Source organism: Heliangelus exortis, chromosome 3, assembly GCF_036169615.1.
Source record: "Heliangelus exortis chromosome 3, bHelExo1.hap1, whole genome shotgun sequence".
NCBI lineage: Eukaryota > Metazoa > Chordata > Aves > Apodiformes > Trochilidae > Heliangelus > Heliangelus exortis.
In genome coordinates, this window is record NC_092424.1 from 2,601,280 (window position 1) to 2,627,400 (window position 26,121).

The 26,121-nt window shown below is 38.6% G+C and overlaps 1 protein-coding gene and 1 long non-coding RNA gene across 2 annotated transcripts in view; one reads left to right on the forward strand and one right to left on the reverse strand.

Annotated features, from left to right (window-relative positions):
* Nucleotides 1-26,121, forward strand: part of LOC139795482 (uncharacterized) — a 53,093-nt gene that overhangs the window by 10,864 nt on the left and 16,108 nt on the right. The gene's annotated exons all lie outside the window — the stretch shown is intronic.
* The window catches only part of WDR27 (WD repeat domain 27), a 69,411-nt gene that overhangs the window by 8,655 nt on the left and 34,635 nt on the right, over nucleotides 1-26,121 (reverse strand). The window contains exons 22-23 of the mRNA XM_071742465.1: nucleotides 24,443-24,545; nucleotides 20,959-21,057 (exon numbers count right to left, since the gene is read on the reverse strand). Of these exons, the coding sequence (XP_071598566.1) occupies nucleotides 20,959-21,057; nucleotides 24,443-24,545 (202 nt within the window). The remainder of the gene's footprint in view (nucleotides 1-20,958; nucleotides 21,058-24,442; nucleotides 24,546-26,121) is intronic.

Consider the following 26,121-nt stretch of genomic DNA (forward strand, 5'->3'; position numbering starts at 1 on the left):
AACACAGCTACAACACAGCTACAACACAGCTAAAACAAACACAGCTACAACACAGCTACAACACAGTTAAAACACAGCTACAACACAGCTACAACACAGCTACAACACAGCTACAACACAGATACAACACAGATACAAACAGCTACAACACAGCTAAAGCACAGCTACAACACAGCTACAACACAGCTACAACACAGTTAAAACACAGCTACAACACAGCTACAACACAGCTACAACACAGCTACAACACAGCTACAACATAGCTACAACACAGATTCTATGGCAGGATCAGCCCCATGGCATGAAATTCCCACCCATGACCACTACATTTTGAGGAGAAGAAAACATTCATTATATTTTTGCCAATTTTTTGGTGATTATTCTAACTTTTTCTATACAGGCTTCTGTTTCGAGGAAGAAAACCCCACAGCTGGGTAATTACAAGGAGCATTTTGATGCACAGTTTTAGGGACAAAATAGAGCATCTCCCATCCAGTGAAGAGAAAAACTGTAGCTCAGTCTTGTTTCCTCCAAATATTCTTTATATAAAATCACCAAAGGCCACTTCAGGCTTTTCTGACAGAGTTCAGTTGCTCCTTGAGCTTAAAAAAAAAAAACCTCCAGACATCTCAAAGTAATGATTCCCAAACAGGATGAGAATCCTTCCCACCAGGATGCCAAGCTTCCAGGAATTATTCCCACCTCTGCTATCCTGGGAAAGCAGAGGTCCTGATGCCTTCCTGGCAACCAGTGGATAAAAAAAAAAAAAAAAAAGGATAAAACCAGTTTGCCAGCCTGGGCACTGCATTGCTGATGGGTTTGGCTCTGCCAGGAAGCAGGAGCAGGAAACAATTGGAATTTTCTGGGACCACACACAGCTCTTCCTTTGGAACAGCAAGAAAAAGCAGTTCCATCCTCCAGAATCACCCCCATGGAACCCTCTCTGCCACCAGCTCCTGAGTCTTCAAGCCTGAGCTAAACTTAGCTTAGGAAATAGACCTAAATTCCCTTTTTTTAATACTGCTCTGAGTACTCAGGCTGGTCTTGGGTGCCATCAGGAGACCAAATCTTCATGATTAAGGGCAAAAAAAACCCCAGATTCTTAGTGCTTTTATTACCCAATTTAAAAACAGGGAAAGGAAGATTTTCCCACCACCCAAGGCTGCTGTGAAGGGATTAGAGTAAAAAATTTGGGAAACCACTGAAGATACCACAAGTAAGAAAGAGGGATAATTTACATTTGTCATATAGGTTAAGCTGTTTTTGAAAGTATTGTTTTCTTGTACTTACAAATAAAGTCTTGGTTACATCATATAATACAAACAATCATATAATACAGAGTATGAAAAAAATCTTTGATCCTGTGTTTTGATGAAATTAAATTTAAACAAATAAGATCGAAATCTTGTGCAGATTCATCTTTAAATCTTTTAAATCCACATTGTAAATTTTAGTTATACTTAAATAGAAGTGTTTATTCAAGTCTCCTCTTGCTGTCTAAAATGAGAGGAGGGTTTATATATTTTTTTTTTCTTTGTAATCTTGCCCTGTTACTAAGTGCAGGTCATGACACCTGAATTATATTTCCCTTTTCTGCTCTAATTTTATTACTATTAATAATTCATTGATTATCCTATAGTCCTGAGAAAATTACAATACCATTTATGTGACTGTCAAATAAAATATCTATGCCAAAAATGCAACATAAAATTTAAAAAAAATCCTATTTTGATGAATTCTATCTTCATTTAGCAAGTGTGCAGATTCCTAAATGTGCTTTTAACTGCAATGATCAAAGAATGCTTTGGATTGGAAGAGACCTTAAAGATCACCTCATAGATCCTCATAGTAAAGAATTTTTTCCTAATATCTAACCTTAATCTCCTCTCTTCCAGTTGGAAGCCATTCCCCCTTGTCCTAGCATTCCAGGCCCTTGGAAAAAATCCCTCCCAGCTCTCCTGGAGCCCCTTCAGACACCTCTAAGGTTGGTTCCCTGACAAAGATTTTGACCCCAACTCTGTGACCACTCAATCCATTCCTTATCCACCAATAAGTCCAATTTAAAGAGAAGGATCCCATAAAATAAGAAAGACCCTAATATTCACCATGGCAAAAATGCTATATAGCCAGTGAGTGACATGGTGAACACACAAAATTATTATATAGCAAAAATGCTATATAGCCAGTGAGTGACATGGTGAACACACAAAATTATTATATAGCAAAAATGCTATATAGCCAGCAAGTGACATGGTGAACACACAAAATTATTAATATTTTTATTAATATTTTAATTTTCAGACTACTGAGTATCTACCACTTTCTGTTAACTCTTCAAAACTGTAAATATTCTACAGGAAAAAATGCAATGCCATATTGCAGTTTGGAACAACAACAAAAATAAACTTCTTATTATTTGTTATTTTTATTATAATGTGTTATACACTCACAAAATACTTCAGAACTCTGAACACTGGAGTTAGCTTCCTGGAATTTCTTAGCTCTCAAAAGAAAAATAGAAATTAGATTAATGGCTTGCTTCAAATGTGTTTTTCCTAAGTGCACCATTTGTGCAGCCAAATGAGGAGTTTCAGTGTGGCAAGACAAGTAACAAACCCCCTCAGTGTCCTACACCTCAAAAGTCACATAGAAAAACATTTATTTGCATGGAGCAGCTCAGCAGGGGAGGGTGAAGCTGGGATGCACCCCTGAAATTTATACCCAAGGTTTAAAACAACCCAAAGTCTTGTCAGGAGAAGTCTGCTATTTATATTCCAACTGAAATAAAAACAAGGAACTCCAAGGCATGAAATGGAGGACATGCCCAGCCTGGGAAGTGGACCATGGAGTAGCCTTGAGTCAACAGAGAAGCAAAGCAACACTTTGCCAGGGTTTGGAAGAGCTCTGGGCAGCTGTAGGAGTGTGAAGTGAGAGGCAATGAAACCTGTTGGGACTTTGGCATCACCTTCCAGTGAGTCAGTGAGGCTGCTCAGAGGGATTGGTTCATCTGCAGAGCAGGAATAAAAGAGCTGAACTGTCCCAGCCTGGCTGGATACTGCACAGCTTAAGGCTGGTGGGAATAAAGTGAGGATGAAATCTTCATCAGCACCTACACAGCTAAGGCCTAGAATTGTAGAAAGGTTGGAAGGGACCTTCAAGCTCACCCAGGTCCAACCCCTGCATGGGCAGGGACACCTCCCACAGCCCAGGTTGCTCCAAGCCCCATCCAGCCTGACCTTAAAAACTTCCAGGGATGGATGGGGCTTCCACCACCTCTCTGGGCAACCTGTGCCAGGGTCTCTCCACCCTCATGGGGAAGAACTTCTTCCTCACATCCAACCTCAATCTCCCCTCCTCCAGCTGGACTCCATTCCCCCATCAGTCCTGTCAGAATCCCAGAATCATTTGGGTTGGAAAGGAGCTCTGGGATCATCAACTCCAACCCTTGATCCACTCCCCCCGTGGTTCCCAGCCCATGGCACTGAGTGCCACATCCAGGCTCTTCTTAAAAACCTCCAGGGATGGAGAATCCACCCCCTCCCTGGGCAGCCCATTCCAATGTCTGAGCACCCTCTCTGGAAAGAATTTCTTCCTAATATCCAACCTAACCCTCCCCTGGCAGAGCTTAAGCCCAAGCCCTCTTGGGTTGGAAGGGACCTTAAAGCTCATCCAGGTCCAACCCCTGCATGGGCAGGGACACCTCCCACAGCCCAGGTTGCTCCAAGCCCCATCCAGCCTGGCCTTAAAAACTTCCAGGGATGGATGGGGCTTCCACCACCTCTCTGGGCAACCTGTGCCAGGGTCTCACCACCCTCATGGGGAAGAACTTCTTCCTCACATCCAACCTCAATCTCCCCTCCTCCAGCTGGAATCCATTCCCCCATGTCCTATCCCTACCTGACAGCCTCAAAAGTCCCTCCCCAGCTTTCCTGTAGCCCCTTCAGCCCCTGGAAGGCCACAATGAGGTCTCCTGGGAGCCTTCTCCTCTCCAGACTGAATAACCCCAACTCTCTCAGTCTCTCCTCATAATATATATAATATATAGAATATATATATAATATAGAATATATATAATATCATAATATCACTTATAATATTATTATAAAATTATATATAATATTAAATATTATATATTATATTTTTAAATGTAGTTTTATATATTTATTATATAAATTATTTGTTAAGAAGAAATTTACTTTAACCCTCAGAATCCTACAATATTTCTGTGATCTGGAGGAATTTATAAATGCATAAAGTCTGTGTAGAAGCTTCATTCCAGGCCATTAGACAAGCCTGTCACCAAAGTTAACAGATTCAACTGGTAAATGGAACAGGTCCTAAAATCCAGATTTATTGCTACCATGCACATGATGTAATTTTCTTGGAAACATGATGCCTTGCTTCCCTCTATTTACAGTCCTAGAGAACAGCTTGAAAAAGCAGAAAGAAAAGGATAAACATGAGATAAATATCTGATAAAGATAAAAAGATCCAACAGGGATCCTTCCCCTGGTCCTGGAGCAGAATATCTCCCATCTTCCTATAAGAAAAGCTTGAAATAGAGGGGAAACTAAAAAAAAGCTTTTTTTGAGCTCACAAAACACAAAACCACCCTTGCTTATATTCTGAAACAACTTTTACCTGAAGCACAACTGCAATGATACCTTAAAACAAAGATTGGGGTCAGAAAGAGAGACTCTGTCTCCAAATATCAGGATTTTTCACCATCCATATTGGATAATGTCCTATTTAGGCCAATCAAACCTCCAGCTCTTGGCCTGGAAAAGAGATTCCACAGCCAAGTCAAACAGCACTGGGGATCTGGTAAAAACATTTGCTGAAAATTCCTCAGCTCCAGAGTTTTCAAACTTGGGAGCATATTTTGTACTCAAAAGAACTGAAATTCCTCATGCAATTAATTTTTTTCCCCTTGTTTCTCTAAATCTTTAACATACTAGAAAATGGCTCTGGTGTAAATGAATACTACACTATTTCTTTTTAAATTAAAAATACTTTCTGAAACAGTTCCCTTCCCAGAGCTCTGGGATTTAAATATATATTTTCAAGTTATAAGCCTGGAAAATTGGATCTACTTGCAAAAGTCTTTTTGACACTACTGGTACTGTTACTCCATGCTTATGCCCAGTGATTCAGATAATTTCTTGCATTTTATGTTTAAACAATAAATTAAGAATCCACAGTTCCATAACACAAGCTTTCTCCCATATGGCTTTTAAAGTTCAATTTTTGTTTAATTATTACTCTTGCTGATGAAACTTATTTAACTTCCAATTTCACTGCCTTGCAAATACAAGGTGTATCTCTTTTTTTTTATCCACCTCATATCTTTGGTAGTATTTTTTCATTACCCTTGCTTGTATTAAGAATTTTTCATCTTATAAAAATAAATACTAATTCTACCTTTTCCTTCACTTTAAAGATTTGCAGGAAAATTGTGTGAGAATAAAAAACTGTTCTCTGCTTCTTTCTTCCCTTCCAGATTCTGTGCTAACTTATGTTTCTTTTTGGTTATACTTGGTGAGTTTAATTGCATACAATTATTTTACATTATGTTTTAATACTCTGCTGTGCTAATTTCCTAACTGCTTTTAAAGAATAATTTTAAATCAAATCACTATCAGATATCTTCTGATATATTCCAAAGAACAAACATTTGATCTAGAGAATTTTTTCCCTGCAGTTTTGCCTGCCTAAGACTTCTCCTTTTGTTCACAGGAAGACCAGAAACAAAGAGAAATTTTAATACCTATCTACCCTCAAGAAACAAAAAATCTTTTATTCTTTTTTTTATTTTTTTAAGTGCCAGTACAAAGAACCTGAAACTGCCAAGGTCTGAAGTTATGCAGAGTGCCAAAGCCTCACCTTCCAAAGGTATCTTTTGCATAAATACAAGCAAGCAGATTAGTAATAGTATAATAAAATATATAATATATATATAATAGTATTATGCATAAGTGTAGAGTAGATCCTACAATTAGCCTTCTGGGAATCTACTATTTCATCCAGGAGAACATAAAGTAAAGTAGAACTATTTTGACATGGAATTATCCAAACATTTATTAATGGCATAAGCTCAAACTTGTAAGAATTGTATCCACAAAGCAAATCCTTCCCCTTGCTTCTTATTTCATTTAAAAAGTTGAAACTTAAAGAAGTTGTGAGGCTGCTGGATCACTTTGGAGCAGCATATTCAAGAGTTGCCATCATTCCTCTAAAGATTAATCCATAAGGAATATTAGGTTTCCCTACATAGCTAAGAAAGTTTTTTGGGAGGCTCAAACTGAAAGGAAAGTATTCTAGAAATCTATAAAAAGTCAATTCTACCCCATCAGCTTCCCCAAAACCTACATTCACAGCACTTTGCATGCTGATAAATAATACCAAAATAGATAAAACTGAGAATATTCCTAATGATCTCTGCATATTCCATGAAGGGAATATCTCAAGGAAGAAATATCTCAAATACAAATTCTACTGAAGATAAAACATGGGTTCCCAGGAACTGCAATAGCAAAACCCAAGAAAGCCCTGGCCAAGCAACAGATAAACTTTATCTGACATTTATCCTGAGCCAGGAGCTTCAGCCCAGCCCAAACCTGGGTAAATTGTGCTGCTTCACTTGAGCAGAACACCAATAACATCAGGAACTGTCACCAGGTGCTTCTCTAAGTGTTCTGAGAATTTTCTCTATTTTTGGCATGCTTAGGCCCTTGGCTAAACAATGCTATTTTTCTAGCATGAAATTTCCTCTGTTCTCCCCACTGCTTCTTTCCCAACCATCTTTATTTCTCCACGCTCTTCTCCAGCTTCTCTTCCTTTTCTTTCCCCCCCCTTCAACATTTGTTCCTTTGTCAGCTGAGACATCTCTGTTCTCTTCTGCTTCCCCCTCTTCTCTTCTCTTCTCTTCTCTTCTCTTCTCTTCTCTTCTCTTCTCTTCTCTTCTCTTCTCTTCTCTTCTCTTCTCTTCTCTTCTCTTCTCTTCTCTTCTCTTCTCTTCTCTTCTCTTCTCTTCTCTTCTCTTCTCTTCTCTTCTCTTCTCTTTCTCTTCTCTTCTCTTCTCTTCTCTTCTCTTCTCTTCTCTTCTCTTCTCTTCTCTTCTCTTCTCTTCTCTCTCTTCTCTTCTCTTCTCTTCTCTTCTCTTCTCTTCTCTCTCTTCTCTTTCTTCTCTCTTCTCTTCTCTTCTCTTCTCTCTTCTCTTCTCTTCTCTTCTCTTCTCTTCTCTTCTCTTCTCTTCTCTTCTCTCTCTTCTCTTCTCTTCTCTTCTCTTCTCTTCTCTTCTCTTCTCTTCTCTTCTCTTCTCCTTCTTCTCTTCTCTTCTCTTCTCTTCTTCTTCTTTTCTCTTCTCCTTCTTCTCTTCTTCTTCTTTTCTCTTCTCCTTCTTCTCTTCTCTTCTCTTCTCTTCTCTTCTCTTCTTTCTCTTCTCTTCTCTTCTCTTCTCTTCTCTTCTCTTCTCTTCTCTTCTCTTCTCTTCTCTTCTTCTCTTCTCTTCTCTTCTCTTCTCTCCTCTCCTCTCCTCTCCTCTCCCCTCCCCTCTCCTCTCCAGCAGTTCAGTCTCACTCATTCCCTGCTTTCCTTTATTCTCCCCATTTCTCATTAAGATACCACTGTCAGCTGCCTCCTTCCAATGCAAACATTCCCAGTTCCTCCATCCTTACAAAGCCTCCTGTTTTCCACACTGGCTTCTCCAGTTACAGATCATCTCTCTTTTCCTTAAAAACAAAGAATGTGTTGTTTGCAGTAAGGCTCAGAGGGTCTTTTTCCTGTCTTCTTCTCTAATTCACCTTTTGCCCTTGAATTTAATTAAATTTATTCCTGCTAAGCCTTCCCATGATCTGCCCTTTAGCCATAACTGAGAATAACTCTGTTATCTTTATTTCCTTCCATCAGTACAGCTGACAATGCTTTCCCCAGAGTTTAAATCTTTCTTGGTTTCCTTGATTCTTCCCCTGATTATTTTTCTGCTTCATAAATTGGTCCTTCAGAAAATCATCCTCATTTCTCAGTCAGTCCCCTACAACGTCACAGAATTTATTTTTTTTTTTTTTTCACCTGAACTTCAGATAATGTCAAACTGGAATTTCTCCACCAACATTCCCAGTCAAGCCTCTGTTCCAGACCTCTCCACAAACCTGTTGCTTCACCATTATTTCAAGCTCAGAACAAGGCTCCTCACTCCTCTGCCACTGCAATTTTTGCTCAAACCTTCCCCATCCTTCTAGACACCAACTTTCACAAATCTGATACCATCTTCAGCTCCAGTTTCCTTCTTCATCATCATCATCTTCATCCATCATCACTAGGTTATGTGCTTGTCCTAATTTTTCTGCTTAAGATCTTGAGGATTTTGTCTTCTCTATTCATTTAAACAGCTAAAATATTTCCCTAAATCTAGTTTTTTCCCTAAATCTAGGTCTCAGTATCCTTTTTCCTTGACTTGCTGATTGTTTTCCTCCTTTTTTACCTTCACTATTGTCATCACAAACAAAAATCCAGTGGGCATCACTTTGACCATGCCTCCACCTTTTTATCTTTTTATCACAAATCTATTTCTTTTCACCACCAAATCTGCAAAGTTTGTTTATGCATCAAGCTTTGAGCAGGTTCCTTACCTAGGAGCACAACTCCTCTGCATCAGGCACCTTTGCAAGGAATAATTCACTGCCCTGCTCTTTAAAAGAACAAAACTGCAAAATGCTGAGAAGTCTTTTTTAGTGCTACTATCCATGATATGGAGAGAAATTAATCATATTGATTCAAACCTAAATTAATAGTTAAAAAAAAAGAAACAAAAAGCATTATATTTGCAGAGAAAAGACCTACTGAAAGGATTATAAACATTATTACAATAATCTTTGAGGTTTACTGCTATAAAGAAAAACCTACACATAAGGCCTATTATTCTAGAGTATTAATTCTTGCAAGTTATTAATAGAAAATGGCAGTGGTGGATTAAGGGCTGACCAAAGACTCCAGACAGACAGAGCTTTGGAGGAATTCCTATATGGTTACTCTGAGTAGTAGAACAAGGACTCACAGCAGAGTGGGAAAAAAACATGATCTCTGATTTAAAAATGCAGAGAGACAGACAGCTATTATTATTTCATGTCTTAATTCTTGAAATTGAAAACATTTCCTAGTTTCAAAAAATCTGCTCTAGAGCTATATTCTTATTTTTCACATAATTTTTCAGTAAAGAGAAAAGACCATATTACATCAGCTATAATAATATGCCTTGCAGGGCTCCAAAATAGAGCCTAAAATGGGCATTATACTGAAATTCTTGATGTCAAACACAGATTAAGTTTCTCTGGAACATGGAATATTTAGCTCTGGGCATGCTGAACGTGGGTCTGATGGGAAATTCCAACCCTCCCAGTTGCCCCTGTACTGACCAGAGAATCTCATCATAGCACAGAGACAATTTATAACGAGGCTGAGGAAGCAATCTCTGAATTTTAACTACAGGCTGGGTCAAGAAACTCTCTGAATGAAGGGGACACCCAGGGGATCCTCACAAATCAAGCCTTTAAAATATGTTCTTACCTTGCTGCAAACTGGCTCCTCTGTGGGAGCTTTAGAAAATTCCCTAGAAAATCCCAGGGAAATATCTCCTTAATAAATGTTTGGAGTTCAGGCCAAATGGGTGATTCCATGTATTCCTTTTCATTTCCTTTTTCCTTTCCTTCCTTTTCCCTTTCCTTTCCTTTTTCCTTTTCTTTTCTTTTTCCTTTCCTTCTTCCTTTCCTTTTTCCTTTTCCCTTTCCTTTCTCCTTTTCCTTCCTTTTCCCTTTCCTTTTTCCTTTTCTTTCATTTTTCCTTTCCTTTCTCCTTTTCCTTCCTTTTTCCATTCCTTTTTCCTTCTCTTTCCCTTTTCCTTTTTTCTTTCCTTTTTCCTATCCTTTCCTTTTTCCTTTCCTTTCCTTTCTCCTTTTCTTTCCTTTTTCCTTTTCCTTCCTTTTTTCTTTCCTTTTTCCTTTTCTTTCCTTATCCCTTTCCTTTTTCCTTTTCTTTCCTTATCCCTTTCCTTTCCTTTTTTCCTTTTCTTTCCTTTTTCCTTTTTTCCTTTTCCCTTTCCTTTTTCCCTTTCCTTTCCTTTTTCCTTTTCTTTTCCTTTCCTCTTTCCTTTCCTCTCCTTTGTCCTTTCCTTCAACTCATGACCTATAACCATTCCTAGAGACCATGGCAACCCATCAGTTTTACATTATTATAATTTTCACATAGAAAGTCATTAAGAACAAACCAGCAAAGACAGAAATAGGAGTTCAGGATTTTCACAAATTATTTTATGATTGATCTTGTCCTGCCCCTTGATTTCAGCAGAGCTGGGTGACACCATCACCTCCCATTCCTTACTCATCCTCAGCAGCCCTGGCCCTTTCATATGAGACAGACACAGAAGTCATTCTGCAGAGAACTTCACTTTCTGAGAGCTTTGATAGCATGAGAGCTTTTTAAAAATCCTCCAGGGAAGTGGCAAGAGATTTTCTGATCAGTCCTTGAAACATTTTGAATGTTGTCACCAACAAGATTCAAATCAAGCTGCTTTTCACCAGTTATGGCCAGGAGCTGTATTGGTAACTAATATATACTAATATATTATTATTAACTATATTATTATTAACTATATACTAATATATATTAATGTATACTTTCTTTTCAAACTATATTTGACACCAATTTGAAATTGATTCCAGAATTCAGCCAAAAAATGGCATTTTTTTGATGCTGAATCTCCAAGCCCAGGTTAAGCTCTGCCCAGCAGAGCCACCAACCAAGCAGGGATTGTTTGAAATGGTGATGGAGCAGCTCAGATAGGGATGCAGGGACATCAAAAAGTGCTGCCAACCCTTCTGCAAGATTTTATTACCCCTGACCTCTCCACCTCTGCATGGTATCAAATAATATCTGGGATCTAGCTGCATAAAAGTATTTTTTCAGCTGTACTGACAGGAAAAGATTGCTGCCTAAACTAACTTCCCATTTGGAAATGGTGTCATGCATGTAAAAACACAAATACATCACTAATTTGCTGTCATTTTCTGCAGTCCCATGAAAAGATCTCTTTGCCATTACCCCCTAGAAAAAAACCTTAAGTTTGTTAAGTATTGAGCTTTTAAAAATATCTCCATTTCCTAAATAGTGTGAAGGATTAAATGTCTTATAAGTGACAATATTTATAGCTTCACAATAATACCATCAGAATAAGATGGGAAGTGCTGGATTTTCTGATGAAAAATGTGTACACACACAAAATCTTCATTATTCAGGCACCAAAAATAGTAATGAATTCAAAAAATCAAAAAGGGATAGTTTATTCTTTCTGAAAAACTATTACCCAGAGGAATGAGCAGAACCCAAGAGCCAGTTTTTCTGAGTTTTTCAAACAAACTTTAAATTCAAATTGTAAAATTTTTGGGGGGAAAAAAAAAACCAAACAGTAAATTCAAATTGTCAAATTTCCATTTGCAAAATTGAGTTGATCTCTGAACTCTTCATTTTTGAAGCAAATTAGCTGGGGATTTCTAACCAGCAAAGGACAAAACTGCAACTGCTCCTTCTCATAAACCACTGAAAGATGCTTTAAGAAAAGATTAAATCCTTGCTGTGATTTTAGCATCTATTTCATGCTGCTGAAGTATTCACATTTTTCAAGGAAAAAATAAAAGCACCCAAAAAGTGGAGGGGAAAAAAAAAAAAAAAAAGTCTTTTTCCTCACTTTTTCCTTTAAAAATATTGAAATGTTGCTTTCTTGAGCTAAGAAAAACATGTGCTAATAATTTGCCCAAAGAACAGAAAATTCAGAAATTAATAAACAACTGACAGGCTAAAATGAAAACATTTCCAGAACTCTCCTATGATTCAACATTAAGAGCTGTTTATAGCAACATGGTTTTGCTGCTTTTATTTCACTTTATTTCCCTTTGTTTTGTTTTGTTTTAGGATTGGCCTTTTCTCAAATGACAGACACTTCATGCAGAATAAACATCTATCACCCAGACTACTGGAATAGAAAAAAAAATGGGTATTTTGCTGCTTTGCCATGGCTAAATTTCATTTTCCCATCACTAACACAAATATCTTCATCAGAACCACTAAAAATGGAACCAGCCACAGATGAGGAATCCATGGAACCACCAGGAATGGCAGCCCTGGTATTTGAAAGAAAAAAAAAAAAAAAAAGATTTTAAAGAAAAAAAGCTGGACTTTTGGATGTGGTGCCATCCTTAAGAAAGCTTTTATAGAGAGAAATTCTGTAATCAAGGTGATTCACTCCCTCATTAAGCAAATAAACTTCAGATCAATGTTTCCCCCCAGCAGTTTGGCACAAAAATTTCCTTCAGTTTCAACAACTGGAAAAATTCTGTGGTTTGGCAAGAAAGCAGCACAAGGGTGCAACTGAGTGAAGTATTAGGAAGCAAAACTCTATTATTTCAGAAGAATGGGACAAAGTTAATTAATGGAAAGGGTTTATCTGCTTTAAGGATCTTTTATTCCCTCCTCACAATCCAGGAGCTCTACCTGCCTCTCTAGTTATACATTTAGATGTGCAAACTCTGATTGCTTGAAAAATAAACAGCTAATTTTACCAAAATAGTATTTAAAATAAGCCTGTGATCTCTGAGACTGTTTTATATGGAGTTATAATGTATGCAGGATCTTTCTGATATCCTATTTTATATATATATATATTTTTTTTTTATATCCCTCCCCAGCAGAATGGCTGCTAGGAGGTGATTTCTTCTTAGTAGAATTAATTGGAGAATAGATCAATAAACAGAGAGCATTCCTCCTATTCTAGCAGCATCTTCCTGAAGCTCTCCCTCCCAGGAAATTCCTGGACCACCCATGATCCCTGCTATTTCAGAGCTGTTTTTTATGGATGGTTCTCCCAGACTGGGAATTGGGAGCAGCATTTTGGTGTTTGCTTCAGGAGGGAGGTTCAGGCCACTCATTAAATCCAAACAGAGCCTCCAGGACTTGAGCTAAGGGGCTAAAAAGCTCCAACAATGAAGAAAAGATCTACCAAAGGAATAAATTACATCTAAATAATTAAATAACTGACTTAAGAGTAGACCCAATCTTCAAAAAGGATTTGCAAGCTCTCAGAAGTCACTTAAATGTTTTTATACCCTGGAATTAAATCCATCAACCAACATCTCCTGCACTCTGCTGTGTGAAAACCTGGAAAAGTACAAAAAAAAACTCTGATACATTAATATTGGTTGCACATTTCTGCAATCCAATCACTTTTCCAGACTCCCATATTATTATTAAACAAGTGCCACTGTTGTTTTGGGAACACCTCTGCCATTAATGCTGCCACACAACCTCCTATCTACACCACAAAATTCCCTTTCCTACAGAATATTGCCCCTCCCCTCTCCTGTATAAACCTCAGTCACACAAACAGATAATATTTTAGGAGTATTTATTTTTTTAATATTAAGATTTTTATATCATTCCCATCATTAAAGCCCAGAAATGTGTAATTTAGAAGCACAGAGGAAATGAAAATGAAAACATTGCCCAGAGGATCTTGCTTGGGTACAATCCATGAATGCCCTGTAACAAGGTTTAGGGCTGGGAACCCCATCATTCCAGGTCTTAAATGGAATTCTGACTTCTTCTCAACTGTGAGGCCACGTTTTGTCCCCATCAGACACGTAAGATTTAATAAATTTAATTTAATTTAATAAATCAAAGAAAAAAAAAAAAAAAAAAAGGTATTCATAGCTAACTTGAGAGGCACTTTGCCATCTAATATTCTACTAAATTAAGTGATTTTTTAAGGCTGCTTTTTTAACTCTACTCACTGGCATCACTTCTTTAGAACCACTGCACATTAAAACTCCAAAAATAACTCAGTGGAATAGGAAATGTTTAGAGAAGGGTGAGTTGAAAAACTAAGATTGCTTTTCCCTGCAGCCATGAGCCCCAGGACAAGCTGGAGTAATGGATTTAGAGTGGGTGTCATATAGTTTATTTACTAAATTATCAAGTTAAATAAATAAAAGTTAAATAAATAATATAAAATAAATAAAGTTAAATAAATAAAATAAAATAAATAAAATAAATAAAAAAAATCTCTTGCTTCCTTATGATTTTGCAATAGATGGGATGAAAGATGAAAGAAAAACCTCTCTCTTATCCACTGGAAATCTTAATTATGTAATTAAACAAATTCATTAATGTTTGTTATCTTTAATTTGCAGCAGTGCATTTCCTTTATGAAGAGGCCAGAAAGGGAGCTCTGGTCCAGAGATCTCCTTGCACAAACCAGAGATAATAAGGATTATTTCCTTGGTGAAAGCTCTGATCACTTTCCATTGGTCATAAAAAACAGTGATTTGAAAATAACCTTTGAAAATAACCTGAGAGAAGTCATTCTGCCCCTTCTAGCACATCCCCACAGCTCCTTGGTGCAAAATTTTATTATTCAATGTGAATGAGTGAGATTACAATGGATTTTATTAATTCAGTATTACTTCTTTTGCTTTAAAAATGTTTTGTTTTTTTTTCCTCTGGGTGGTTCTCATCCTCTCTGTGGCTGAAAGATTTAGAATTTTTATATAAATTGGGATGACATATCTTGGGGCTCAAAATATATTTTGTTTCTGAATTATTTCTCCTTTTTTATTTATCCAATTCATTTTCTTGAGCCTTTTCCTTAGCAAAATAAATTGCAGATCAGAGCAAATTCAAAGGGCAAAGCAGGACCTGAAATGACACGCTGCAAATTTAAAGTTTTCAAGAGGAAAGGATACTTGGATTAAAATTAATAAAACATCTAAGTTGCACTTGCAGAAATTTGAATGCTATTTGTTCCATTTTGAAAATATGGGATATTTTGGAAATTCCAAAATATGGAAGAAATAGATTTTAACACATGATGGGGATTCAGAGAAGGCCTGACATGGATGTATTAGCTGTAAGAATAAAGGAATACTGAAGACTGAGGCTCCTTAAGGCATCTGAGCAACAGAAACAAACAGAAGAAAATCTCATTAACTCTACTTTTAGTTTTTAGGTTCATTGGGCACATAAATTGGGAGGCACCTTGGGCTTCATGAAATTAAAGACTTTTTTTTTTTTTTCACAATGACCAAAGCTTTCGTGTCAAACGCACTGAAAGAACAGAAATATTTTTCTTTTTTAATTGTTTTTATTACTTTTTAAAGCCATTATTAATGCAGGATACTCTGGTTCTAGTTCCAGTATTAAGTAAGCAAAAATAAGCAGCTTTCCCAAAGATTTTTCATATATAAAAGATTTTTCATATATAAAAATCTAATGATTAGATGCTTTAGTAGAGCCTTAAGATACATTGCACAGCTCATCTGGTTGGGGTGATGACAGCCTGCTTTAAAAATAGTGAAATATAGTGATTTTTCCACAAAATTTTTGCTTGAAACCTAAACAGAGAGTCTTTTGTGTCAGTGTGATAAAATGCAGAATAAAATCCTGTCAAAGAGGAGTTTCTGAGTCATGTAAAACACAGTGTACACCCAGAACAAGACATGAAAAGACTCCAAGATTTCTGCTTCCAAAAAGAGCAGTGACTCAAAATTTCACACTCTGCAGAGATAAGTTTCAAAACACAAAGATCATCAGAACTAATGGGTTTCAGTTGGGTTTTTTTCTCCAGATTTTGCCTCATTTTTTTTGCCTCTTACATCTCTTAAAGTGACCATGGCCTAACAGACATCTGAAATTCTTGGTGTCACAAGTGGGACAGAAAATCCTGACACTAAGTTTGCAAACATATAGCTCTTTTCTTCCTAAATTTTCAGGTTTTTCTGTTCCTGAGAGCATTTATCCTTTGACATAAAAAAAATGGGATAAATCTGAACTGACCTGAGGACTCAAAAAAAAACCAAACCAAAAGAGCCTGGGGTGAGGAATGACAACATCCTGTACCACAAAGAGGAGTTGTTAGGTACTGCCTGTAATACCCACAATAGAAAAATAGGTTTAGAAAAATAGGTTTAGAAAAAAGGAGAGGCAAAATTAAAATTAACTGCTGTAAAATAAATAAGAAAAACTAATGAAATGGTCCTGCTTGCTACCTGCATCATGATGGGCTCCTTCTCCAAGAGAGAATATTCATTGTGGAAAACAATCAGAGTTAACATTTTGGGGAAAGTGGAGCAGAATTTAGTTCTTAGGAAGGCTTAGGGAGGAAGGAAGAAATCAGGGAAGCAAAAAAAAAAAAAAATAATTAAAAAGAATTCAGGCACTGCAGTATCTAGAATAATTAAATGGATGGCCCTATGTTTTGGCTGAATATAAAATATAGAAAATTTCAGTGGCATAGCTAGATGTATGAAATTTATGAGCTAATTAAAGATAAATTTATTTAGAACAAAACAAAAATACTTTTTTTTAAAAATAATTTAATTTTTAAAAAAATTATTTTATTTATTTAAATGTGTAACTACAATAAAAGCTAAACTATTAAATTCAAACACAGACATGACTCTGCCTTCAGGATGGGGAAAATATCTGAAGTCCTTCATCTGCTTTGTCTTTAATGAAATTCCATGAATTTCATACATTAGAAAAATCACAGGGATTTTCACTACATGTGGATTATAAAAATTACTCCTCTGGGTCAGACCAACCCATTCTCCTGCTGCTGATAGGGTTGTTCAGGAACAACAGAAACTTTTTTTTCTTCTCATAGGGATGTTCAGGAAATGAGTGTAAGAAAGAATGAATTTCTAAAAATATTAAGATATAATGGAGGAATAAACCAAGTATATCATTCCCTAATATTCTGATTGTAGAACTTAAAATCAAGGCCCATTTGGGAGAAAATGGGAGCTTTATGTATTTTTATTTACCTTTAACAGATCTCTCAGCCATTAATCTGTTTAATCTTGCTTCCAAGCAAGATTTTGGAAATTCCAAAATATGGAAGGAATAGATTTTAACACATGATGGGGATTCAGAGAAGGCCTGACATGGATTTATTAGCTGTAAGAATAATGGAATACTGAAGATTGAGGCTCCTTAAGGCATCTGAGCAACAGAAACAAACAGAAGAAAATCTCATTAACTCTACTTTTAGTTTTTAGGTTCATTGGGCACATAAATTGGGAGGCTTCAACACAAGATATTCCAAAGCTGGATTACAAGTAAGCAAAATCATCATCCTCCATTTGATTTACCAGTTATCTTCAAGTTATATCCATTAATAATTGGAAGATGAACAAACATTTTCTTATTCATCCTCTGCAGGTCGCAAGATTTATTCTGTACTTTTTTAGACATCATAAAAATTGGTGGGAAGGGACCTCAAGGTCAAACTTTTCTTGACAAAACCAGGTTCTAGTTAAGATGGCCCAGCCACTTCTTAGAAGTGTTCAGTGCTGGGGAACCCACCACTTCCCTGGGATGATTATTCTCAATTTTCTGCTCGAAAATTGACTCCTTGTAAAAAGGGATTTTCCATCCTCTTTGCAGCCACCCTCCAGGTACTGGGATGTGGTGATGAGCTCTCCCCTAAACCTTATTTTCTCCAGGCTGGACAAAAGTTCTCTCAGCCTTTCTCCCTCTCCTACCCAGTTCTTCCATCATATCTGTGGCCCTTCCCTGGACCCTCTCCAGCCTCTCCACATCTTTTTTTTTTTTTTTTTTTTTAATTAAATAGCAGAAACCCTAAGTGAATGCAGCATTGCAGGCGTGGCCTGACAAGTGCTGAGTTAGAGTGGGGTAATGAAATCTCCTAGAACAGCTCAGAGCTGCTTTTTCTCTGGGATGAAGGAAGAATCTTTTGAATCTTTTATTTATTCTCTTATTTTATTTATTTATACTTGGTTGGTTGCCTGCTGAAGCTATTCCTTGCCTTTGAGCATCATGGTGAGTCTTTTCTGAATCTTTTCCCTTAAATGTTTTTTTCAGATTGATAAATCCCCCTTTTCACACAGACTTTTCACATGGATGTATACAATGACATGATGAGTCCTCTGTTCTGCTTCCCATTTAATCCCTATTAATTCATAACAGGTTTTTGTTTGCTTCCTGCTACTGAACACTAAACTGATGCTTATAAACATCTATTGAACTCCAAGATCTGGTTGTAGATCAGTAGCAGCTTGCTCTAAGCTCATCAGTTTACAGAGCTGAGATTTTTCCCCTCTGTGTATATCATTTTTCTAAAATAAATAAGTAAATTAAGTGAAATCAGTGTTCATTTTTTGCTCCAGATCCTAGTAATGATGTTTACTTAGAATGTCTGTTCCATCAGCTCTTACTCAAAATACTTACTATCTTTTATTATCTGTCCTGGCTACTTTTAGGTGGCAGATTTCTTCTAATTTTAAATTAATTTTGAACAAATAATTTGAATCTCAGACCTTGAGGCTGTAGTTCCAATATCCAACAACAGCTACCCCCATCTTCTTCCTCTCACCTCAAATGTTTGCTCTTATCCACCATAAAGATTTGGCTGCAAGATGAATAGGACCCAGGCATTGATCCAGGCAGAGAAAAAGAATTGCCAAAGGATTTATTTTATGCTGAAAATTTTTTATATTCTACACGCTGCACACATTAATCCAAGGAATAAAATGAGAAGATGCTCTAATATTTATTTTCATTGCCTCTCTTCCAATGCCCCTCTTCAGACCACAGCAGCTTGAAGCAATGGTGATTCCAGCTGCTGAATATTTATTTCTATGGTGTTAAAACCAAAAAAGGTTCAGAGATGCCCTCCAGCACCTCCTCTCCCTTCCTCCTCCACCTGGGAGGAGGATGCAGGATGCAGCCCTGAAAGGAAGGATGCACCCAGCAGCTCTCCCAGCTGTCAGATCAGTTCACAGGGGAAATGTGGTTGGGAGGGAGAACTTCTGACCCTGCTGTATTTTATCTGGTGAAGAGAGGTACAAAATGCAGCTTTAACACTGAGTCTCTGCTTCCCACCTTCCCCTCACTGTGCTGCTGGGCAGAGTTCAGATGGAACCAGGAGCTGGGCCAAGATGTTTGGTGTGGCTTCATCAGGCAGCTGGGGCCACTTTCAGCTGCTATTTTAATTTAAGACAGGAGGGGATTGAGTCCATCATCAGCAAATTTGCAGATGACACCAAGCTGGGGGGAGTGTGGATCAGCTGGAAGGCAGGAGGGCTCTGCAGAGGGACCTGGACAGACTGGAGAGTTGGGCTGATCCCAACGGGATGAGGTTCAACATTCCAAGTGCCGGGTCCTGCACTTTGGCCACAAGAACCCCATGGGGAGCTCCAGGCTGGGCACAGAGTGGCTGAGAGCAGCCAGACAGAGAGGGACCTGGGAGTCTGGATTGCCAGGAAGGTGACCATGAGCCAGCAGTGTGCCCAGGTGGCCAAGAAGGCCAATGGCATCCTGGGCTGGCTCAGGAACAGCGTGGCCAGCAGGTCCAGGGAAGGGATTCTGCCCCTGTGCTCAGCCCTGGGGAGGCCACAGCTTGAGTCCTGTGTCCAGTTCTGGGCCCCTCAGCTCAGGAAGGAGATTGAGGTGCTGGAGCAGGTCCAGAGAAGAGCAAGGAGGCTGGGAAGGGATCCAGCACAAGTCCTGTGAGGAAGGGCTGAGGGAGCTGGGGGTGTTGAGGCTGGAGAAGAGGAGGCTCAGGGGAGACCTCATCACTCTCTCCAACTCCCTGAAAGGAGGTTGGAGCCAGGGGGTGTCGGTCTTTTCTCCCAAGTAGATACCAGTAAGACAAGAGGGCATGGACTTAAGCTCTGCCAGGGAAGGTTTACAATAGATATTAGGAAGAAATTCTTTCTGGAGAGGGTGCTCAGCCATTGGAATGGGCTGCCCAGGGAAGGGGTGGATTCTCCATCCCTGGAGATATTTCAAAAGAGCCTGGATGTGGCACTCAGTGCCATGGGCTGGGAACCACGGGGGGAGTGGATCAAGGGTTGGACTTGATGATCCCAGAGCTCCTTTCCAACCCAAATGATTCTGGGATTCTAGGATTATTCACAAATGGAGGGAACTAGGTAAAGGTGATAACACTCCCAGATGTAAAGAAATTATACTTAGAGCATAAATATTTTGTATGAGTAGCAAGTACAGCCAGTACTGAGGAGGTAATTAAATAAAGATGAGCTACTGTGCATTCCTTTATGTATACATATATGTATATATATATATACACTGAACATTTCTATCTCTTTAAGATAAGTGTAGAAATTATAAGGTTTCAGTACAGTTTCACTACATAAAAACAAAGAAGTCCATAACATTCAAACTAGCACACAAATAATTCACATGATAAAGTAGTATGCAGCTTTGAAGATCCAACTTAGAGAATTAATTTCTGTCTCTAAATTGCTACACTATAATTAAATCACTACATTGAAATTTAATGCTGTTTACCAAGCCCAGGATTCATGATCAGTTAAAAAAAAAGGACTCATCATAAACTGATGCTCACCTCTTTTCAGCATCTTTTACCTATAAATATCTGGAAGGCTCAAAACACAACAGCAAGAGTTTTTTAAAGCCTTGGTATAAAACTATTTCACTGTTTATTCTGACCCAGGAAATGTAAATTAAATGTAAATTAATGTGAATTAAAATTGCTTTTCAAATTTTTCAGGCCTCTGAGTAATTACAGCAAATCTGAGCCCCTTCCCATTTCTCTGCTTATTGCTCTCTAAAATTTTTTTTTTTAATTTGGAGGAGTCTACTCAGATTGAGGTGGATATTTTCCCAATATTCAACAAATAAAGGCTCATACTACTCTTTATGCAAGAACTCTTCTTTCTAGGCAGTTAGAGCATTTTTCCCTGTAGGATGCAGCAGTTTGTGCATTTTAGCACAGACAAATTAACCCCACTGGAGCCTTCCAGCTGCACAGAATGTTGGCAGGTTGGTAAGAGTGGCAAAAAGCAGGTTTACAGGGAAGATTTTGCATACTTTAATGACAAAGAGGAAAAAAAAAAACCAATGGCTTACCTGTGGAGATGAGGGATTAAAAGAGACATTGGTGACAGATTCTGTGTGTCCCCCCAGTTTGTGTGAAAAAGTACTTGAACACATTTCATATATGTAAGCCTAAAAAAAATAAAAAAGATAGTATTTTTATTTTAAAGAAATTTTAGAGCCACTAAATCATAGTAGAGGACTAAGGATGAAGTCTACAGGTAAATCAGAAAGCTCCATAATAGCTGAACAGATGTAAGAACTGATTTCTGTAATTCAGGGTAATTTAGCTTAAGTTAGCTCAAATGGAAGAAAAAAAAACAAAAAATGGTGTAATTTCTTTTCAAATGGCTAAATATTAGGTATATTTCAAGTAGGCAGGTGAAAAATGACCCTTTTAAATTATATTTAAGGGTTTTCTTCCAAAAGGAAGAGAGAGACAAGCAAGAAGCCTAAAAAGCTGCACTGCAGCTCCTCCACATTGAATAAAGAGCAATTTGGGAAAACAGGGGGAATTCATTCTTGTCAAAAGTTCTCCCCAAATCCTGAATGCCACAACACTTTCCAGCTGTTTATACCATGGAAGATGCAAATCCTGCTCTTTGAAGCTGCTGTACCCTTGTCCATCCCCTTTGGAACTGGGGAAATCACTGAAGAGGACAAAGAATGTTTTTTAACACACTGCAGGACTGTTTTTTAGATATAAGAACAAACAGAACTGAAGGAGGAAAATACCCAGAGGTAAAATTATCAACTCTAAAATTTATTCAGGTGTTTGGTGTGTAGCACAAATCCTCTGGACTGATCCTCAGCACTGATTGATGCTTTTGGGTCCTGAAACATCTCAAACCCCTGCCACAGGGTGGCATGGACACCTATCCAGGTCTGTCCCCAGAACCTTGGGGACAATGTGCCCCATCAGAGCCTTTTTTTCTAAGGCCATGGATGGAGTTTGTTTTTCTGGTGGTCACAGGGCATTGCCCCAACACTAAGATCCCAGTTTCCATCCCAGTTCCTTCAACTCCTCAAGAGACAGCAGTGAAAAATTCATAATTTTCATTAAACCAGTTAACCTTATCAAGACCACTCACCTACAAGATGCAGGGGATACTTTTCAACTAGATCAGCATGCTGGCAGTTACAGATAATACACACTTTATATCATTTTTTTTTTTACTGAGGAAAAATCAAACAGATCTAAACCATATGACAAGTTTGCCTCTGTAAGCCACCCTCCTTAAAAGGTCCCAATTTATATTTATTTTTCCTATTTTAGTTTCTATTGAATTAGCCAACTCCAAAGCCTCCTGTGTGATATTATTTATTTCTCTGCCTGTGGGATTTACAGAGCCCCAGCACTGCTCTATTTAGGTTGCTTTTACCTCTATAAGACAATTAGGTTTGGCAGAGTGCAGAATTATTACTTGAAGATTTTGTTCTAAAAAAATTTACCTCATGTCTCAATATGAAGGAGACTGCTTAAATCACAGATTTATTATGCAGCTTTTTCAGTTCCAAAGAACATTTACTCATAAAATACAATCTGCAAAAATCTGAGGTTTCTTGACACTCTGAAAACTCTTCCAGTTGCCCCTCAGTCCATCTGTCAGGATGTTATCAGTGTAACAATATGAATGGATTATTCAGTGCCATGCTGAATTTTCTTTTCCAAAAGAAAAGTTTTTTCTTTTTTCAAAAAGTTTTTTCAAAAGCTTTTTCTTTTCCAAAACCATATCCAGAGTCCCAACCTTTCAAAAGGGAAACTGGATTCACTCCTGATAGCTCAGTTGTAGCAAGAGGCCAAAACTTGATTCACTTTTCCTGGGGGGGACAACAAAAACAATGAAAGCTCTTTCCAGACACACAATGCAAAAAAATGCAAAATTCTAGCCCAGGAGCCAAACTAAAAGGTATTGATTGGCCCTGAGCCCACCAGGGAGCAGAATGCAGCCCAGCTTCCCAGGAGAAGCAACCATCTGCCAAAAATTTGGAGTAAGGATAAAATCCTGCTCTGTGCATTTATTCTCTTTACATTTCTTCTCTTGTCTCAGCAGGAATTGCACACAACAGACTTTATACAAAAGGTCTTCTGACTGCACCTTTTTTATACTATCCCAAATCAGCCTTAATTAGTAACCTCAATTAAATATATTTATGCCATGTCATGAGCAGAGATCAATACTAGATGTTTTTAGATGTATTAGATGTATATATAATAGATGGGTTTATGAGTGTTTGGTTCCTCAGACAAACCAAACAGCCTTCCTTCTGCATTGCAAGCTACATTTTGAAATTCAAATTACCAGCAACTTGAAAAAATATATTTTCTCTTGGAAATGTCAAGAACACTATTGCCAAACCTCCAGCAATCTGCCAATAAAACCCTCCAACCTTCACACGACTGGAGCCAGCATTTCAAAAAGAGCCACAACAGTGAATTCCTCTCCTGATTTTCAAGCTGAGGAGAAACTCTCTGGCCTAGTCCTGACTCACCTGGAAAAACCTTAAAGGTCAAAGAGTTTTCCCCCCCAGCTGCTTTGAGATGATGTTTGCAATGGGAACCCCAGCCCAGTGTCCAAGGTTATAAATCATCCATCATCCATCCCCACACAAACACCAAAAAAACCCATTGTGCCAATAATTGCTGAATTAAAATCAGGTGTGTGCCCAAAAAGTTAATAATCCACTTAGGATTCTATGCTAGGTGGAATAATTTCCATGCAGCTGACACCAAGAACCTACCTGAGGAAGAAATAAGTTATACCCTGAATTATGAGAAGTTCTAATTACAGTTGGGAAACTTTTTATTTTGTGTTCAGCTGACTGGGACATAAGAAACCAGTGATAAAGGAGTATTTGGGAGCTTAAATAAATTAACATGTAGTTGCTACACAGTTCCTAGTGCATATGGAATTAAGAAATTGTAGGATTCAGTGGGTCAATCAGGGCTATTTCAGGCAAAAAGAAAGAAATTATAGAATTCAGTGGGTCAATCAGGGCTATTTCAGGCAAAAAGAAAGAAATTGGAGAATTCAGTGGGTCAATCAGGGCTATTTCAGGCAAAAAGAAAGAAATTATAGAATTCAGTAGGTTAACCAGGGCTATTTCAGGCAAAATAAAGAAATTGGAGAATTCAGTGGGTCAATCAGGGCTATTTCAGGCAAAATAAAGAAATTATAGAATTCAGTGGGTCAATCAGGGCTATTTCAGGCAAAATGAAAAACATATAAAATTAAGTGGGTCAATCAGGGCTATCCCAGACAAAATGAAAGAACATATAGATCAGGAATCACATGCAACTGCTACATATAAATAAATATAAAATTTATATTTTATATATTTATATATATGTTTTATATTTTAAAATGTATAAATAAATAAATTACATATAAATACATATATACTTAGACCTCAGTTGTGCACATTATGACAAATCCTGGAGATATGCAAACAAGGAGCACTTTGTGTACAACATAAAGAGCTCCCATAATCTGGGATAAGCAAAAATATTACTTACACATTTGTCATCTGATCCAGTGGCTAGAAATTGTCCACAAGGAGACACTGCAATTCCACAGGGATAGCAGCGGGTGCTGTGCCCTTGGAAACGCCGTTCACACCTTCAGAGAAATTTCACTCTTATTAACACCACCTAAAACCACCTGGTTTCCTGCCAGGCTCATCAAGTTCTGCTCAAGTCCCCTCTAGTTGTCACAGTTTATACATTTGCTAAGACAGAGCTACAGATTAAGTTGTAAATATCTCCCCAGAAAATTATAATTAAAGGCGATTAGTGGCTAAAAATAAAATTAACACACAAAGCAACCTGGCTATTGCTCAAAACCATGCTTTGGCCCAGTTTATTTGCTAGAAATATCATTAGGATTTAGAAAGAAAAAGCTGTGATGCCTCACATTAAGCTACCCCTAGTTACCCATCTCAGCAGGGAAAACCAAAGTCCCCCCATTAGAATCCTAGAATCCTAGAACTGGCTGGGTTGGAAGGGACCTCAGAGCTCATCAAGTCCAACCCTTGATCCACTCCCGCTGCAGTTCCCAGCCCATGGCACTGAGTGCCACATCCAGGCTCTTTTGAAATATCTCCAGGGATGGAGAATCCACCCCTTCCCTGGGCAGCCCATTCCAATGGCTGAGCACCCTCTCCAGAAAGAAATTCTTTCTAATGTCCAACCTAAACCTCCCCTGGCACAACTTGAGACCTCTTGTGCCCTCTTGTCTTGCTGAGAGTTGCCTGGGAAAAGAGCCCAACCCCCCCCTGGCTCCAACCTCCTTTCAGGGAGTTGGAGAGAGTGATGAGGTCTCCCCTGAGCCTCCTCTTCTCCAGCCTCAACACCCCCAGCTCCCTCAGCCCTTCCTCACAGGACTTGTGCTGGATCCCTTCCCAGCCTCCTTGCTCTTCTCTGGACCTGCTCCAGCACCTCAATCTCCTTCCTGAGCTGAGGGGCCCAGAACTGGACACAGGACTCAAGCTGTGGCCTCCCCAGGGCTGAGCACAGGGGCAGAATCCCTTCCCTGGACCTGCTGGCCACGCTGTTCCTGAGCCAGCCCAGGATGCCATTGGCCTTCTTGGCTATCTGGGCACACTGCTGGCTCATGGTCACCTTCCTGGCAATCCAGACTCCCAGCTCCCTCTCTGTCTGGCTGCTCTCAGCCACTCTGTGCCCAGCCTGGAGCTCCCCATGGGGTTGTTGTGGCCAAAGTGCAGGACCCGGCACTTGGAATGTTGAACCTCATCCCCTTGGGATCAGCCCAACTCTCCAGTCTGTCCAGGTCCCTCTGCAGAGCCCTCCTGCCTTCCAGCTGATCCACACTCCCCCCAGCTTGGTGTCATCTGCAAATTTGCTGATGATGGACTCAATCCCCTCATCTAAATCATCAATAAAGATATTAAACAGAACCGGGCCCAACACTGATCCCTGGGGGACACCACGGCCGCCATTTTGATGCAGCCCCGTTCAGCACCACTCTCTGGGCCCGGCCCTCCAGCCAGTTCCTAACCCAGCACAGATGCCCCTGTCCAAGCTGTGGGCTGAAAGCTTTTTCAGGAGAATCCTGTGGGAGACAGTGTCGAAGGCTTTGCTGAAGTCCAGGTAGACCACTAAGAGGAAAGTTTTGGGAAAGCCAGTTTGCTCCCTGAAGCTTTAGAAGTCTCCTTTGAGTATCAAATGAGGATTAA